Source organism: Mesocricetus auratus, unplaced genomic scaffold (assembly GCF_017639785.1).
Source record: "Mesocricetus auratus isolate SY011 unplaced genomic scaffold, BCM_Maur_2.0 Super-Scaffold_15014, whole genome shotgun sequence".
Taxonomy (NCBI): Eukaryota; Metazoa; Chordata; class Mammalia; order Rodentia; family Cricetidae; genus Mesocricetus; species Mesocricetus auratus.
In genome coordinates this window covers 41,233,216-41,250,056 of record NW_024429186.1, presented here as the reverse complement: position 1 = coordinate 41,250,056, position 16,841 = coordinate 41,233,216, and the positions used below count along the sequence as shown (strand labels likewise).

At 45.7% G+C, this 16,841-nt stretch overlaps 1 protein-coding gene across 1 annotated transcript in view; it reads left to right on the top strand.

Moving 5' to 3' along the window:
- Window positions 1–16,841, top strand: part of Rhoj (ras homolog family member J) — a 77,948-nt gene that overhangs the window by 44,294 nt on the left and 16,813 nt on the right. Inside the window, exon 2 of the mRNA XM_040742922.1 lies at window positions 10,722–10,780. Within this exon, the coding sequence (XP_040598856.1) occupies window positions 10,722–10,780 (59 nt within the window). The remainder of the gene's footprint in view (window positions 1–10,721; window positions 10,781–16,841) is intronic.

Here is a 16,841-nt window from a genome sequence, read left to right as displayed (position 1 = left end):
AGTCTTGAGCAAATTTACATTTTCTTCAGCAGTGTGTGAGCACCCACATATTTAAGCTCTTGGAAGTACTAGCACTCTCTCCAGTGTGAGTGTGGTGTGTGTGTGTGTGTGTGTGTGTGCGTGCGTGTGTGTTTCATTGGGGATGGTACCAAGGGCCTCAACATGCTAGGCCTGCAAAAGCACTGTCACTGAACTCTTTTTGCCAGGCTGGCCTTGAACTTATAAACCTTCTGATTCAGTCTACTGAGTAACTGGAATTACAGACATGTACCACTCAGCTAACTATTAGCATTTTATTTGTCATTGTCAATCAATGGGCCAAAGATTAATATCTTTAATTGAAACTTTTGAATACTCATTATTACTTTGTCAAATATCTACATCCGTATGTCCTTTAGATGTAATTATTATTGGTTAGAGAGTATGGTTTGGGAGCTAGAAAAATGGCTTAGTAGTTACAGGCACTTGTTGCTGTTGCAGAGGACCTGGGTTCAGTTCCAAGCACCCAAAAGGTGGCTCACAACCATCTATAATTCCAGTTCCAAGGGTGGGAGGTATCATATGCCCTTTTCCGGCCTCCATGGACAACACACACGCACAGTGCACATATATACATGATGGTAAAACACTCATATACATAAATAATAAATTTTTTAATAATAAATTTTTGTAGCATGCTTTGGGCTAGAAATTTCTCAGTGACTAGAAAAGCTTGCTACTCTCAATCATGATGACTGGAATTCAAATCTCAGCATCCACACAGGGCAACCCACAGCTACCTGAAACACCTGCTCCAAGAGACCCGATGGCCTCTTCTGGACTCCTCAAATACCCACACACATGTGCGCATACAAACATGCACACATGCAAATAAAGTAACTTTTTAAAAAGAAAGTGTACTCATATACAAAAAAGAAGTTATTTTCTTACATTATGGGAAGTGTGTAGAGCCTCGCCTTTCATATTTAAATCAAATCTATCAAGTCATTCCCTTATGGTTTTCTTCCTTTGCTTTTATAATTTTAAGTCCTTTTTTTATTTCTAAATGATAATCGGCTATCTAAACTCAATAGTTGAATAGTTCACCTTTTCCTACTGATTTAAAATGTCATCTATCAAATACTGAAACCTTACATATGTAACACTGAGTCTGATATTTTTATTCTGTGTTATTAACCCTGGCACTGGAATGACGCTTCTTTTTTTTTCAGTTTAAATTTAGATAAGAAACAAGGTTGCTTCACAAGTCAGTTCCAGGTCCCTCTCCCTTTCCCTCCCCTCCTCCCATGCCCTCCCCCCAACCCCCATTATCCCTTCATTTCCCCAGGGAGGGTGAGGCCCTCCATGGGGGTGTCCATAGTCTGTCATTTCATATAGGGCAGGGCCTAGACCCTTCCCCAAGAGTTCAGGGTGAGAGTGCACCTCACATTGTTGGATGGGAGTCCAAAGTCCGTGTGTATACTCGGGATGGGTACTGATCTGCTGCCCAAGGCTCAATAGATTACCTAGGCCTCCTCAGTGACACTCACATTCAGGGGGTCTTGATCGGAATGACGCTTCTTTAGTGGAATTTTGCAAAATATACTAACATGCATCTCATAATATATTTTTTCATTATTACTTGTTGTCTCTAAGTTAGGTTTTCATACTCAGTATAGTCACATAGTCACTTGTCATACCCACCACACAAAACTTCTTAAACAAATTAAGTTGGGGAGCTCTGACATCTTCCACATCTTCCCAGTGTGAAACTTCTCATCCAGAACATGGGCTATCTCAGAATTGTTCTCCCTTTAGATGTGTCAAGTATTGTACTATTTTTCCCCATGAACATCTTCCACACTACAGGACACTTTTTAAGGTGTGTGTGTGTGTATGTTGTGAAAAGGCTGTTTTCCAACCAATCCCTAACTTGTTCTAACTAGTGCCTGATTGAATTTTTATGAGCCTAGGAATTCTTACAAAGCTCTGGCACTCTTCACTCTTCTATCACCGCCAAGGTGTTTGGATCTCCTAAGTGACTGTTGCTTGACAAAGACGAGAGAAGGCTCTACCCTCTAGGTAATTGTTTCTGCATTTTGATAAACATGCAGACATGATAAACAGAAGTAATGGCTGTGGAGCACCTTACGCATCTTAAGGTTTCCTTGCATGGGATTCAACCAGCATTCTGACAACCTGTCAAGTGGGCAGGACAGTAGGGTGTCCAAGTTACTATGACACTAATCTTAATGATGAGGGGACTGGGATCAGAGCAGAGCAGAGTCACTTCCCAAGAGACCTGGATATCGATGCAGACCTTCATCCTCAGAAACCCTGTGCTTTTAACTACTCCCCCTGGTGACTGCTACAAAAACTTAGATCTCAGAATCAAAGTCAAGGCTAAACTAGAAAGTGCAGACCTAGAAATCAGGTGACAACTTAGCTACGATGAGTTCCCAGAAAAGTACCACTCTGATTAAAAAGGACACTTAGGTATTTCTAAAGAGTCTCTCTGTACAGAGAACCTTACAAAAAGTACACTCATATACCTATAAACTGGTTCCTCTGTATTTTATGCCTAAAGTCAGGCTTCTCTGGCAGTGTAGGAACCTCAGAATCCATGGTCAGTGGTCCTGTCCTACTGGCAGAGATGCATCTGCCACTGTTGGTTATCAAATTAGAGGACCGCCATGAGCACAGATGCACCAGAGAGGTCAGGTTTCCATGGCATCCCTCACAACAGGTGGACCAGCTGCAGTGCAGGACAGCAGACAGGCAACCCCATCCTGCCATTCAGTGTCCAGCAAAGTTCACGGTGACCTTTTGGAAAATACCAAAGATGCCTCGGAGAAAAACTTCACTTTGGTTGGAGTTTAATGTATGTTTCAGCCACTCAGCCAATATGTGTGCAGCACATACCTGAGCTTTGCTAGCATCTGGACGTGAGAATAAATAATACATGGCCGTGGCCAAGGAGATGGCTCAGTCAATAAAGTGCTAGCTTTGCAAGTACAAACAGCCATGTTGGGTGCTCAGAGCCTCCGTTAGAAAGCTGGACATGTTGTGAGTGCTCATACCCAAACTCTGGGAGACAGAGATAGGCGCTTTAGCCTACATGGTGATATTCAAGCCAGTGAGAGACACCCTCTCAGGAAAAAAAGCAGATGGACACTTCTTAAGAAACAGTAGTTGAGCTTTCCTGTGGCCTCCATACAAGCAAGCTTGGAAATAGTTTTAGAATTCTGAAGGGTTGGAAGGGCTTAGGAAAGCAGATTTTTCCAGGCTAAGTGTGGGGCAAGTATTCCAGAACTTCCTTCCAAGCATCCCAAAGAAAGGGCTCCAACGAAGTACAGCACATTTCAAATAAAGGAGAATGGAGAAGGGGATCCAGGGACTGGTGACCGAGACCTTACATGCTCTTACAAGGTCTTTGGCTTTCGCTTTGCCCTTCCTCTGGGGCCACTGAGGAATCACAGAAAGTGGAACCTGAAGACTAGGGCACCAATTAGGAGATTTTTTTCCAAGTGACAGGATGGGGCCTGCATGGGGACAGCTGTAAGGATGGTTAAAAAAAAACACTCAGAGCCTACAGCTGTCTAGGGGTAGAACGGGGAGAGGTAGACTTGCCAAAGAAATACAGAAGAAGGAAGGGCGGGGCTAAGCAAGACTGACATGTCGGGGTGCGGCTGTCTGGCTTTCTTTGGCTTGGTCTCACCCCCTGACCTCCATCAGCTGAGTCTAGAGCTCTTCCCATCCCTCTTCTCCTCCACCCACCCCCTTTTCCTTTTTCATCAAATAAATACTGACAAGGGAATATTTTTCCTGTGCTTCCAGCGCACACCCAGAACCATGGTGACAAATCATTCCAGGAAGCCCCGTTCCCCAAATACTGTTTGTTAAGAAGGTGTTTGCTCAGTAACACCACACCACACCACACTCTTGGAGTCTTCAGTGTACAAAATTTTCACTTTCCTGACTATGTTCCTCAACTTGCAAATAAAAATATGGAGGATCCTCGAGGTCCCTGTGTTTGTTCCCAGTGAGTCCAGGGCTCCAATTAGTTATTCACCTTAAAATCCGGGGAATTTAGAAAATGACTCAACACAAGCCATTATCACTGGTCACAACAGATGTTGCTAAGAAGAAAGAGAAGCACAGCCAGGGCCAGACAAGGCATGGCAGTTGTGTCCTGTCCTGTTTGAAGGGGACTTTAATTACCTTGGAGTAGATATGCAGACCACTAAAATGGGGAGGCAGGGTGGTGTGGTGCTGTTGCACACCTTTAATCCCAGCACTCAGGAGTCAGAGGCAGGCGGATCCCTGTGAGTTCAAAGCCAGCCTGGTCTGTACAGCATGTTCCAGGACAGCTGGAATTACACAGAGAATCCCTGTCTCAAAAAAAAGGGGGGGGGGGGAGGAGGAGCAAGGGAAATGATGGTACATGTCTATAATTCCAGAAGGGGCAGGAAAATTGGGGATTTAAGACCATCCTCAGCTATGGAGTGAGTTGAAGAGCAGCCTGGACTATAGGACACTCTGTCTCAAAGGATACTGGGGAGAAGAAAAGTAGAGGGAGAGAAGAGAAATGAAAACAAAGCCTTCTACTTGGAATCCCAGGGAATTCTCAGAAAGCCTGTTGGGTTTTTCCCCTGAGCTGACACATCTTTTAAAGTAGAGACTTCCCCAGGGCCCTCTGTTTCCATATACATACAGCCTGATCTCCAGTAAGAAGACAGCTGGATGAGGAAGGAAATGAGCCACTGAGGCCAGCAGGTGCAGATGGGCTGAGGCAGGACTGCAGGAAGGGACACGGGCAGCACTCAGAGCCAGGCAGGCACTGGAAAGATGAGCAACCCACCCACACACACACACCCATCACACAACACACCACATACTCAACATACACACCACACACACACACTACACATACAAACACACTCCACACCCAACACACACACACCACACACTCAACACACACCACATACACACCCAATACACCACACACACACCACACTCAACACACACCACACACACCACACATCCAACACACACAACACACACAACACACTCACTACACACACACCACACACTCAACATATCACACACACACCACACACTCAACATATCACACACACACTCAACAACACACACACATATATACACCACACACACATATACACACCACAGACACATATACATACCACACACACATATACACACCACACACACATATACACACCACACACACATATACATACCACACACACATATACACACCACACACACATATACACACCACACACACCACACCCAACACACACCACACACACCCCACACCCAACATATACACCACACACTCAACACACAACACATACACATATACACACCACACACACACCACATATCCAACACACACACCACACACTCAACACACACCCAACACACACACCACACACTCAACACACACCACACACACACCACAAACACACATACATATACATACCATACACACATATACACACCACACATACACATATACACACCACACATACACATATACACACCACACACCCAACACACCACACACACACATACCCTATACATACACATATATATGCACACTCCACACCCAACACACACACACACACACACACACACACACACACACACACACACACACACACAAGGAAATCTGCCACCAGTTATATTCAGGAAGCAGTGTTTGTGCTCCACTTCCTACTAACTGCTCCCTAATGGGTATTTGGGGAAATTTCATGGCTGATGCCTCTGAACTTGCCCCTTAATAAAATGGACACACACTTAGGAGGCTTGGGATAGGTGTTGGACACGCTCCAGCAGCCTTTGGGAGGGATAGGGCTGTTGTTCTGTTTTGGTTTGTTTGCTCTGTTTTTTATTTTTGTTTTGTTTTGTTTTTTGGCAAGGACTTGCTGCATAGTACAGGCTAGCATTGAACTCTTGATCCTCCTGCTTCAGCCTTCCCACTGCTCCTCAAAGTCGTCTTTGGACACTTGTTCATCAGTTCATAAATCCTTGACATGAACAGAGAGCCACTTGTTTAACTCTCTTAAAATTCCGATTCTTGCTGGATCTAAAAGTTAGTATTTCTTTCTCCAAAAATAGCACTCCTGTGGTGCTACCCACATCACACAGTCAGGCTTGAGCCTACCACTGAGAGAGTACACTAGACCTAAGTGACATGGGTAGCCAGCGGGGAACTTCCCCTGAGCTAACATTTCCGCTGTTAGAATCCGTGGAGTTTACCTTGTTTCATCACACTGAACTTCAGAAGACTACGTTGTGCCGCTGAGACAGCTGCTACCCAACAAGGAAGAGGTTTTGAACCCAGTCCCTCACACCATCACTCTACTCATGGCTGGGACTGATGGCCAGAGGACTCACGCATTTACAAATTACACAGCTTTAAGACAATAAGTTGAGGAGGGAAAGAGGCCTCAGTCCTGCCTGGGCTATTTTCTCTCTGGGTTCAGTTAATGACCCTCAAGAGTGAAAATTTGTATCCTGGCTTCCATGCCTCAAGAAATGAACTCTCCAATTTACCCCAGAACCAACACAAGGAAGCAAAGAATTTAATGGGGGTTTCAGGAAAGTCTTCGTTTTTTACCTACATAACAGACCGTGATCAACTTTTCACACTTTCATTTTTTATTACAAAGTTTTATTTAAATTAAAAACAATCTTATTTTACATGGCAATCCAAGTTCCCTCTCCCTCCTGCCCTCCCATGCCCCCCACCAATCCCCCACCCCACCCCCCATCCACTCTTCATAGAGAGTGAGGCCTCCTATAGGGGATCATCAAAGTCTGTCACATCATTTGGGGTAGGGCCTAGGTTCTCCCCCATGTATCTAGGCTAAGAGAGTATCCCTCAATAGGGAATGAGCTCCCAAATCCCGTACGTGCACTAGGGATACATCCTAGTTCCACTGCCAGAGACCCTATAGACTGCCCAGGCCTCCCAACTGACACCCACATTCAGGGAGTCTGGTTCAGTCCTATGCTGGTTCCCCAGCAGTCAAACTGGGATCCGTGAGATCCCACTTGCTCAGGTCAGCTGTTGCTGTAGGTTTTCTATTTTCTTGAGACAACCAGTTCAGAATAGAAGGCCTTTGGGAAGCCAACCTGGGTATAGCCTTCCTGGTAGCTTTGTGGTCAGTGGTTAGCCAGGGGCGATCTAGCCACAGCCTTGCACAGTCCCAAGGACCCTTGTCTCCATGGCAAGGACTGGACCCTGTGCAGGAGTTTCTGCCCTGAGTATTCAATATCTGCTTCATGAGGCAGAATCCGTGATGGGTGTGGGGACTCTGCCCTCAGTGAGAACATAAGACAGATTTAAACAGCTATCAGTTATGGTAGAGAGTAACTAGTGGCTCGCAGTTAAGATTCCCATTGTGTGACAGTTCATACACACTGGGTACTCGTAGAAAGAAAGACAGACTGGCCCCTGTCCTCAGAATGAACTAAATATGCACTTGTTGGATACATTCATTCAGCACCCACTGTGAACAAGGATGTAAGTTAGATAATTCCTCATCACATGTCCTTCTCACAAATATTCTATGAACCCGTTTTGTAAATATTCTTGTTACATTTGTTTATGGCAGGAGAGGAGTATGCCCCAGTACACACATGGAGGCCAGAACACAACCTGTAGTAGTCAGTTTTCTCCTTCTACCATATGGATTCCATTTTTAACAGAAAAGGAAGATGGGACTTGGGGTGCTAGATGAAGTCCCCAGAGTCACTCCAGTGATGAAAAGCAATGGTAGGAATCAAAGGCAGAGTGACCTGGGGTGAGCAACCATGCTGGGACTTCATTTCATGGATGATTAGCTCTTGGTGGCAGGGCCTTATTTCCATGGAGTTGTGACTCATTCTTTGCCAGGTTGTAGAGCCTCATGGAACACAAGCTGGCAAGCAATAAGACATCCACGGCTGGTCTAGGATTCATAAAGCCATGTCTTGTACAATTGATGCTGACCTCTGTCTCTGATGTTCCTTGATGCCCTCTAACAGAAACAGGGAAGAGGGACTGAAGGGACTCTCAAAGATTGAGACACAAGTTCTAAGTCTTGCTTTTAGCATCCCTCCTGAAGGGTTAGCAGAGCAAGCCACCATCGACAGCAATGCTGAAAATTCACCCCGTTTCTATGCCAACAATGGCATCCTCCCCTATCCTATACCACCATTCTCCCTTAACCCAAGGAAATTCTCTTCGTTCTTTTCCTTTCTATTTCCTCAGCCAAAGTACTTTAAGAGCTTGAAAAAGACTTCAAAATAAAGCCGCAAGAGCCTGGGAAACTCAAGGCCATCTTCGCAGACTCAGCTTAGACATCTCTACCAGAAAGCCTTCTCTGAGCAAATGCCAGCAGAGGAAAGGGGACGCTGTACAGACTCTCAGCTCCTGGCTAACCTTTCTTGATCACACTTGTCTCAGGCCTGGTGAAGTGTCCTGGAGTCCCAGCAGCCAGGGAGAAAGGGGTGTGGCCTGAAGGAAAGAGGGCTGCAGGAAATGACAGTTCTCTACAAAAGGGGGGCAGTGAAAGCTGAGCCTGCACAACACGGGTGACAAAGGCCACAGTCACCACTTGGGAATATTCGCAGTATTCAGTGTGACCTCTGAGTCGGCTCAGCTTCTAGTGCTTGCCTCCTATTGGCCCTAGGTCTGTGGGTCCCAGAGCAGTGTGCAGGATCCCATGAACAGCAGCCCTGACCTCCATGTGCCCGGCCCACTGGAGGCAGGAAATCCCATGTTATAATAGCTGGGGTTCTTCCATTCATTCTTGATCCATGACTAAGTAACCAATTGGTCACTAAGGAAGCGATTTAGGCCAATTTCAGGGACATCAGCCCAGGCTCTCTTCTGCCAATGGTCAGAAAGAAGGAAATAAAACAGGATGAAGAGCTCTAGACACCTCTATTTCCATCGCTAGCCTGACTTGTGGACAGAAATAAAAATGTTTAAGTGCCCCACCCCTGCCTGTCAGCCAGTTTTGCAAGTGAGGATTTCATAGAGCTGAGTTTGACGTTTAAAAGCACACGCTCAGAAGCACATCTGGCTGCCTTCATGTTATGAAACTGAACACATGTGGATCTGAGTGGATTAGAAAAACAGTCCCCAGTATCTGGGGAGACTATGCCTTTTAAACAAGTGCTTTTCCAAGAGCGGCACTGGGAAATGTTTTTACATACACGATGCCCATCAACCTGAAAATAAATCAAAGTAAAAATCAGCACCAAGTCATCAGCCCTGAGCAGCTGGGTAGGAATGAGGCTGACACATTAGCCACCTAGCTCTAAAAGGTCACCATTTCCCACGGTTGATGGCAGAGGGGATGGAACCCACTTTCTCTCTGTCATTGCACACTTTCTAATGGGGGGGGGGCTCCTGCATGTTTGATTCCGTATCTCCCAGGAGAGGTTTAGATTTTCTGGAAATGTAACCTTGCTCTTTCCACTCACCAAGAGAGCCGTATCCCTCTGTATTCAATCTGGTCCCTCTCGGTTGAGCAGTGACTTGAGACTTTGTGTCATTCCCAGACATGTGCAGAGCGGCTGGTATTCCCACATTACTCCGCACTTTGAGCACAATTGCTTGGCAAGGCATCAAGCCTGCTGGGTACATCTAACCCTGTAGGTATGTGAATCCACACACTTAAAACCACATGCCCGGACAGCACCTGGGTTTATTAACATCTCAAAGTCCGGTGTGTGTGTGTGTGTGTGTGTGTGTGTGTGTGTGTGTGTGTGTGGTGTATGGTCAGGTATGTATATGTAGTGTATGGTCAGGGATATGTAATGTCTGGTTAGGTCTGTGTATAAAGTATGTGGCCAGGTGTGTATATGGTGTGTATGGTCAGGTGTGTATATGGTATGTATGGTCAGGTGTGTATCTGGTATGTATGGTCAGGTATGTACATGGTATGTATGGTCAGGTGTGTATATGTAGTATATGGTCATGTGTGTATATGTAGTGTATTGTCATGTGCATGCACATGCATGTGTATGCAGCTACCCATGTGTGAAGCAGAGGTCAGAGGTTCATTTCTGATGTCTTCCTTGGTGACTCTGGTTTATCTTTGAAGACAATGTCTCTTACTAAAGCTGGTGCTCACCAATTGGCTTCACTGGCTGGCCAGTGAGTTCCAGAAATCTGCCCATATCTGTCTCTCCCCTGTACCCATGCACAGAAGCTCACAGGGGTACATGAAAGGACAGGTACAGACACCTGGACTTTTCCATGGGTGCTGAGAATCCTAAGTCAAGTCTCCACGTTTGTGCAGTGGTTATCTCCTCAGCCCCAAGAACACAGAGATCTCTTATGGCTAATTACCTGATTCTGTATCTCCAAAGGTAGCTCAGAAGCAAAGACAGTGACAACCTAGCCAGAAAGGGACTTAGCATCCTTTTTCTTCCAGAGCTTCGTATTGTAGAGCCCAGTAAGGGTCACCAAACAGCCTACAGAGTACTCGAGTAACACCAAAAATGTCTATCTCCATTGAGAGATTTGGAGTTGGCTCAGACCATCTGCTGTCACTGCAGTCCAAGGTTCTCTTTCATTTGGAAACTGTGCTGTCAACTTGGTTTAGAATATACACCAATGAGACATATGCTCATCCTCCCTGCCCAGAGAGATGCTGGCATGAGACAGTCCACCGATTGAAGCCTATGTTTATGCATTCTCTTCTCTTCTCCCCTAGTTACTGTGACAGTGGGAGGCAAACAGCACTTGCTTGGATTGTACGACACCGCAGGACAGGTACGATCTCACTATTTTGATTCATTAAGGGGAAGGGGGTGTGGGAGAAAGAATGGTCCATTTGACTCATCATTTGGGAGCTAATAGCACAGATATTTCCCATTCTAATCATTTGGGACTTATGTACATTCTACCCAAATGACAACCAAATGCACATTCTTAACTTTAACATATATATATATATATATATATGTCACTGTCCAAGATACTATTGATATGCCCAACACTGAAAAACCATCAGTACTCAAAATAACAAAATAAAATTTCTAGTCAAGAATTTCAATTGTCTCCAACCCAAGCCTGTTCCAAATCCAAGATGTATGGGTCTATTTTACAAACTGTAGCTTGGCCCTTTTCCCCATGCTATTTTCTTTGCCCATCCTGTATTTGATTTACCTAATTTATCTAATGAGTTGTGAAAAGGCTCAAAAAGAGATGGGGGTGACATGATAGATTAAAGACTGAAAGAAAAACAAGTGTCTGGATATGTCCCAAAGACGAAGGTCAACCCCAATCCCCTGAAAACTGACTAAATTTTCTAAGGTTCCCCGAATACTCTTATTCTGTCACAAGTGTCTCTTGGGGTTTGAGAGTGGAAGGGCATGGACTTGAATCCCCAACAGTGAACCTGCACATGGCTGTCCTTGGGTGGAAATACTGGGTGACTGCCTTTTCCTGCACCTCACACTGTGCTGTGGAAAACATCCAGTGTTAGAAGTTCACCCGGTGGAGGAGGGGATGCGAATGAGCCATGGAGGGCCGTGGCCTAATTTCTTGGATAGAGCGTGTTACCATATGTCTTGAATCATTTATTTAGGTCAAAATCAGCGGGTTGTTCAGTCAGTCCAAATTTATACAGCTTAAGTCCTTTGGAGTGAATATTTGACCGTGGCATTTCCCACTGTGAGTTTCTTGGTAATTGTTAATAGCTATGCATTTGTCGAGGTCTTTTCTCACAATTATCTGGAGAGATGTCATTTTGTTCAACTTGAAAGCTCTATACTAGAAAATAAATAAATGGAATCTCTTCGCGGTTTTCAGTGTGCATGTGCAAGGACCACCAAGAAGTGTATGTGGGATGTCAAAGTTGTTGTTTTACAGCTAGAGCACGGAGCCTGGATATTCTAGTATCATACCCAAGGCTCCTTTCCAGGAACCCCCAGATTCTACTCGTGGCCAGATGACTTGCAAAAACCACTGTCAGAACTAGGGAGTAGGGTGACCTCTCCCATCAATATAAAGAAAGAAAAACATGGCAAGGGGAAAAAAGATGCCCCCAGCTGAAAAAGTCAGTTTGCATCCTCTGATACAAGAGAATACAGGTCCTATCAGAAAACATACCAGCCCATGAGGTACATGGACTCACGGACTGGAATTGCCCACTCTAACTCAATCACATGGGGTGTCGTTATTCATCACACCCTCCCAGTGTGTAACGTCCATACAATCCAGCTTGCAAAGCCCAACACAGCAGAGATTCTTTCATACTCTGAACTGGTCTGCCCTCCTTGACTTCTCAGAGAATTCTGGAAGTCCCTGCCCATTTAGCTCTCCCAACACTTCTGTAGTAATCCACAACAAGTGTTGGTTCCTGTGTGTCAATTGTCTCAACAACATATCCCTTGATCTCCATTTCATTCTACAGTCAATAAAACTGCTTAAAAGCTCTTGTAGAGTTGAGTTATTACTTCCCATTATCTATCCTTTAAGAAAATACCAGTGTGAAAGTAGAAGTGATGATATATTGTGAAAATATCCTTAAACTTCAAATTGAAGCTAGTAGGGTGACCCAAACCTCTGACACAGGGGCAACAAATACCATAAAATATAGTAATAACAAGTAGATTCAAGCTGTTTCTTCAACTTAACTTTTACCTTAAGGCTTTCCTCCACTTATTTTGAAATCTCCGGATAGACAAGGCTCACAGGGGAGCATAGATCATGGAGAAAGGAAATTGGAGCATATCTGAAGGTTCCTTCTGGGCCTCAGGTTCTGTGATTAAGAAGTTTAAAAGATAATTTCAAGAAACCCTGAAAGAGCTGGAGTAATTAATCAAAAAACTTTGATTCAAGACCCAAGGGAAGCCTTTCAGCAGTGAAAGACTTTAAATACATGGACATGTTACAGTAAAGGATAAACTGTCGTTCGTGTTCTGGGACGATGATTATCAAAGTTGAACATGTGCCAGAACCACCCAGAGCTTGTTTAAAACCACCCATAGGGACCCACACCACAGTTTCCGATTCTATAAGTCTACGATGAGTCCCAAGATTTTGCACTTATGATAGGTTTCCATTGCTGCTGCTTTGGACAGCGTACTTTGAGAGCCACAGCTCTAGCAATTGCCATCAAAATGCTGTCCACTGACCAGCAGCATTGCTTGTCCATGGAGCATCTTAGAAATGCAGGTGCTTCTTGGGAAGCAGAGGCAGCAGGATCAGAAGTTCAAAATCACCCTCAGTTACCTAGGAAGTGCAAGGCCATCCTGGGCTACATGAGACCTTGTCTCAAGAACACAACAGAGACAAATGCAGGCCCTTGCACCCTGGCTCCAAATTAATGAATTTAAGTCTTTACTGGCTGAGGCATGTTTCCAACAAAATAACTACATCTACAAATTAGCCAAAAAGACTTCACAACAAATTTAATTTTGTTCAGGTTTTCTAGAGGAACAGAACCAACTGATAGATTAGCATGACTTACAGGCTGTGGTCCAGCTAGTCCAACAATGGCTGTCTACCAATGGAAGGTTCAGGAATCCAGTAGTTGTTCAGTCCATGAGGCTGGATGTCTCGGCTGTTATTCATTATATGTTAAAATCCTGAAGAAGTAGGATTTGTCAGTGAGAGCAGAAGCAAGCAGCAGAGATGAAGCTTCCTTCTTCCATGTCCTTTATCTAGTCTGCCACCAGAAGGCGTGGCCCAGGTTAAAGGTGGGTCTTCCCACCCCAAAAGATTCAGGTTAAAAGTGGGTCTCTCCTCTTCAAATGATTTAATTAAGAGAAATCCCTCATAGCTATACCCAGCCACTTGGGTTTCATTCCAGATGTAGCCACATTGACAACCAAGAATAGCCATCCCCAAATTCATGTCCCAAAAGTTCCAGTGCCCTTCAGTGATACTAGCAAATGTTCCTGAAGTTAAGAGGCTGAAGAACACCCACAACTAATTAAAATTTACCCAGGGTGTCTATTACTAAGGTGGGTAAAATTTACCCAGGGTGTCCTTACTAAGTAAGGAAAGAGAAGTGATCTCAGAGCATGTTGATAATCCCAGAACCACAAACACACAAAGGAAATGAGTCCCTATTCTGAAGGTGGGGGCGGGGGAACAACTCAAGAAGCAAAGGTATGCTGAAAGGTCAGGTGAGAGGAACTTGTCACCCCGCCCTTGAAGGCAACCCTGAGCAAAACTGTTTAGCCAGCTCTACCATTCAGCCCCCAATATGGCTGCTGTATAGACAAGCTCAAGACTCTCCCACAGCCCAGCCAAGCTTTTGCTGAAGGTGCTTTTGTTTTGTTTTCTTGGTTTTTCCAGACAGTGTGTCTTTGATAGCCATGGCTGTCCTAGCCCTAGCTCGGTAGACCAGGCTGGCCTTAAACTCACAGAGAAAGATGGTGTCTAATGAAGTCATATATATGCAGCCAGCACATGGAAGCTGGCTTCTTCCCCAGACTCCTGAGACAAACTATCATTTGGGCTTTGAGTGGAGCCCTTTGAAGAAAAGAAATGTTCAGAATTCAATTGGCTTGGAATTTCATGCACTAGGGATAGGTGGTAGTGGCACACGCCTTTGATCCCAGCACTCAGGAGGAAGAGGCAGACAGATCTATAAAGTGGAGGCCAGCCTGCTCTACAGAGTAAGTTCTGGGCCAGCCAGAGCTCCATAGAGAAACCCTGTCTTGAAAAAGAAAAAAAAAGCCACCGGAAAAAAAAACTCAGACACTAGGTTAGTAAAGCATTTAGATTTAGCCCTCAGATCACCAAACAAGCAATAGGGTCAGTCCGCTGGCATGTCTCCTCAGGTCAGGCCAACTCACCTGTGCGACACACACCCCTTGTGAAGGATTGTTCAGTTTCTCTGAAAGTGGCTCCTGTACTCAGATTTCTGGTTCGGGTACAGGAAGAAATACTGAGCTCTAAGATGTACGCCATGCCCATCTGGCTTGTTTGGCAAATGCCATGAGAGATAAAGAGGAAAGCATGAGGCCAGCGTGGTGGGACTTCAGTTAAGCCTGAGCACTCATGGCCTGGGGAACGGGGTGTCCCAGGCCAATGCTCAGAGCCAAGTGTCGTCTGAGTCTACAGTGGATCAACCATGGTGGTGAGGCATCTCACCCTCTTCTCAGCGGTGACATGGGCAAAGCCAGCTCTCAGACCACACTCCAGGTAGATGTATCTCAAAGACAGCAAGCACCAGCAGAAGTGGGGGTCAGCATCACTGCCGGGAGGAATGAGTGTCCCCTGGGGTCAGGAGCCAGGGACCACCTCCTCCACTATGTGTCTAATCGGACACCAGTTTCTCATCAGAGAGTGAGCCTGAGTTCCCTGCACGTGAGCCCCTCAAGACCTGAGGCAGACCGCACACGGTGCGAGCATGGGATGCTATCTCTCACTGCCAAACCACAGCCCACAGCCGCTCAGCTGCCACCAATGACTGTGGGAGCAGGAAGACCACACTGGCCCAGGGCTGCAGCCACATGCCTTCACCAGGACCTGTTAGCTGAAGGTCCTGCCCCTCCTACCCCCCAGAGCTGCTTCTTTAGAAGCATGTGAGCGGGCAGGAGGTGAGTGCAGCTGGGTCTCATTAATGGCAACCCCAGGTCTACTTGGAAGCACGTGAGACTTCCTCTTTGCTATTGGCTGAGCCAGCAGGGCCATCTGGAGCGCAGGGTCTGGCAGCAACCCTTCGTGGAAAGTTTGCCTGAAACCTCAGAATGAATGTTTTCTGCTCAATAAGCAACTCAAACTTTCTCATCCCACGTATCTCGGCGTGATTTCTAGGAGTGTGCTGTCTGGAGAATGCTGCTAACTTCAGGACCCATTCTTAAAAATGGAGATGAAGAACACTGACAAATCACCGTCCACGAATATTTGAACCTCATTACTGCTTAGTTCAGCAAAGTGAACTTCAGAATCGTCTCGGGTATCCAGTGAGCACAGGGGCCGGGGTTCCAGGAACTGCCCCTGCTGTTGGCTTTAGATGAGAGACGGACTCGTTTCCTCCATCGTTAACGTTCTCACTGCATCTGAAGGACCATTCCAAGGATTCATACACATTACAGCATTGTAGTCCCACAGCGTATGAGCATTTTACACTTTACAAAGAAAAAAAACAGGGGCAAAGAGATCTCACCCCACACTACACCAAAGTAGCAGTGACAAGCGAGGTAGGGATTTGAAACCGGTTGACTTCCTCTCCACCCGTCATGCTCTTGGGCAACACCCTGAGCTACCACCCCGTCGTCCTGCTTCCCGAGTCAAGCTTGACTTGCGGGGAGAGCATGAAGAGCAAGGCTGCTGCTGACAACCCCAGGATAAATGTCAGGAAGCTCACAGAGCAAAGAAAGCAGAATTCTATCCCCAGCCGCTTGTGGGTCTGAGTCAAGAGGCCGGCTCAAGGCTGTTCTCCTTGCTACACAGAGTGCAGCCCTGGGCACTTACCAGACATAGTATTCTAGACCAGACCTGGTGCTGAGTACAATTCCACTGGCAATGAGTGATCCAAATGCAAGGAGAACTAATGGCTTCGTGGTTCCACCACTGTCCCTTCGAGACACAGCAGCTCATGAGCGTGTTTGGGGCGGGGATGATTAGCCAATCTATGCTGAGTGCTCCTCACAACTTTTGAAATATTCAGCCACCGTGTCCACACTTGACAGAGTCACCTCTGTGCTGAACCCTTGTTTGCCTTTGGAAGGCAACAGGTAGTAAGTACTCAAAAACCTACACAGTCCCAAATCCCTGCCTACTCTACCCTAACCCAAGTCCCCTTAGCTTAGCCATCCAAAGCCCTATCTAGTGGCTTTTATAGATTAACACACTGTCTCTCCGAGAAGCT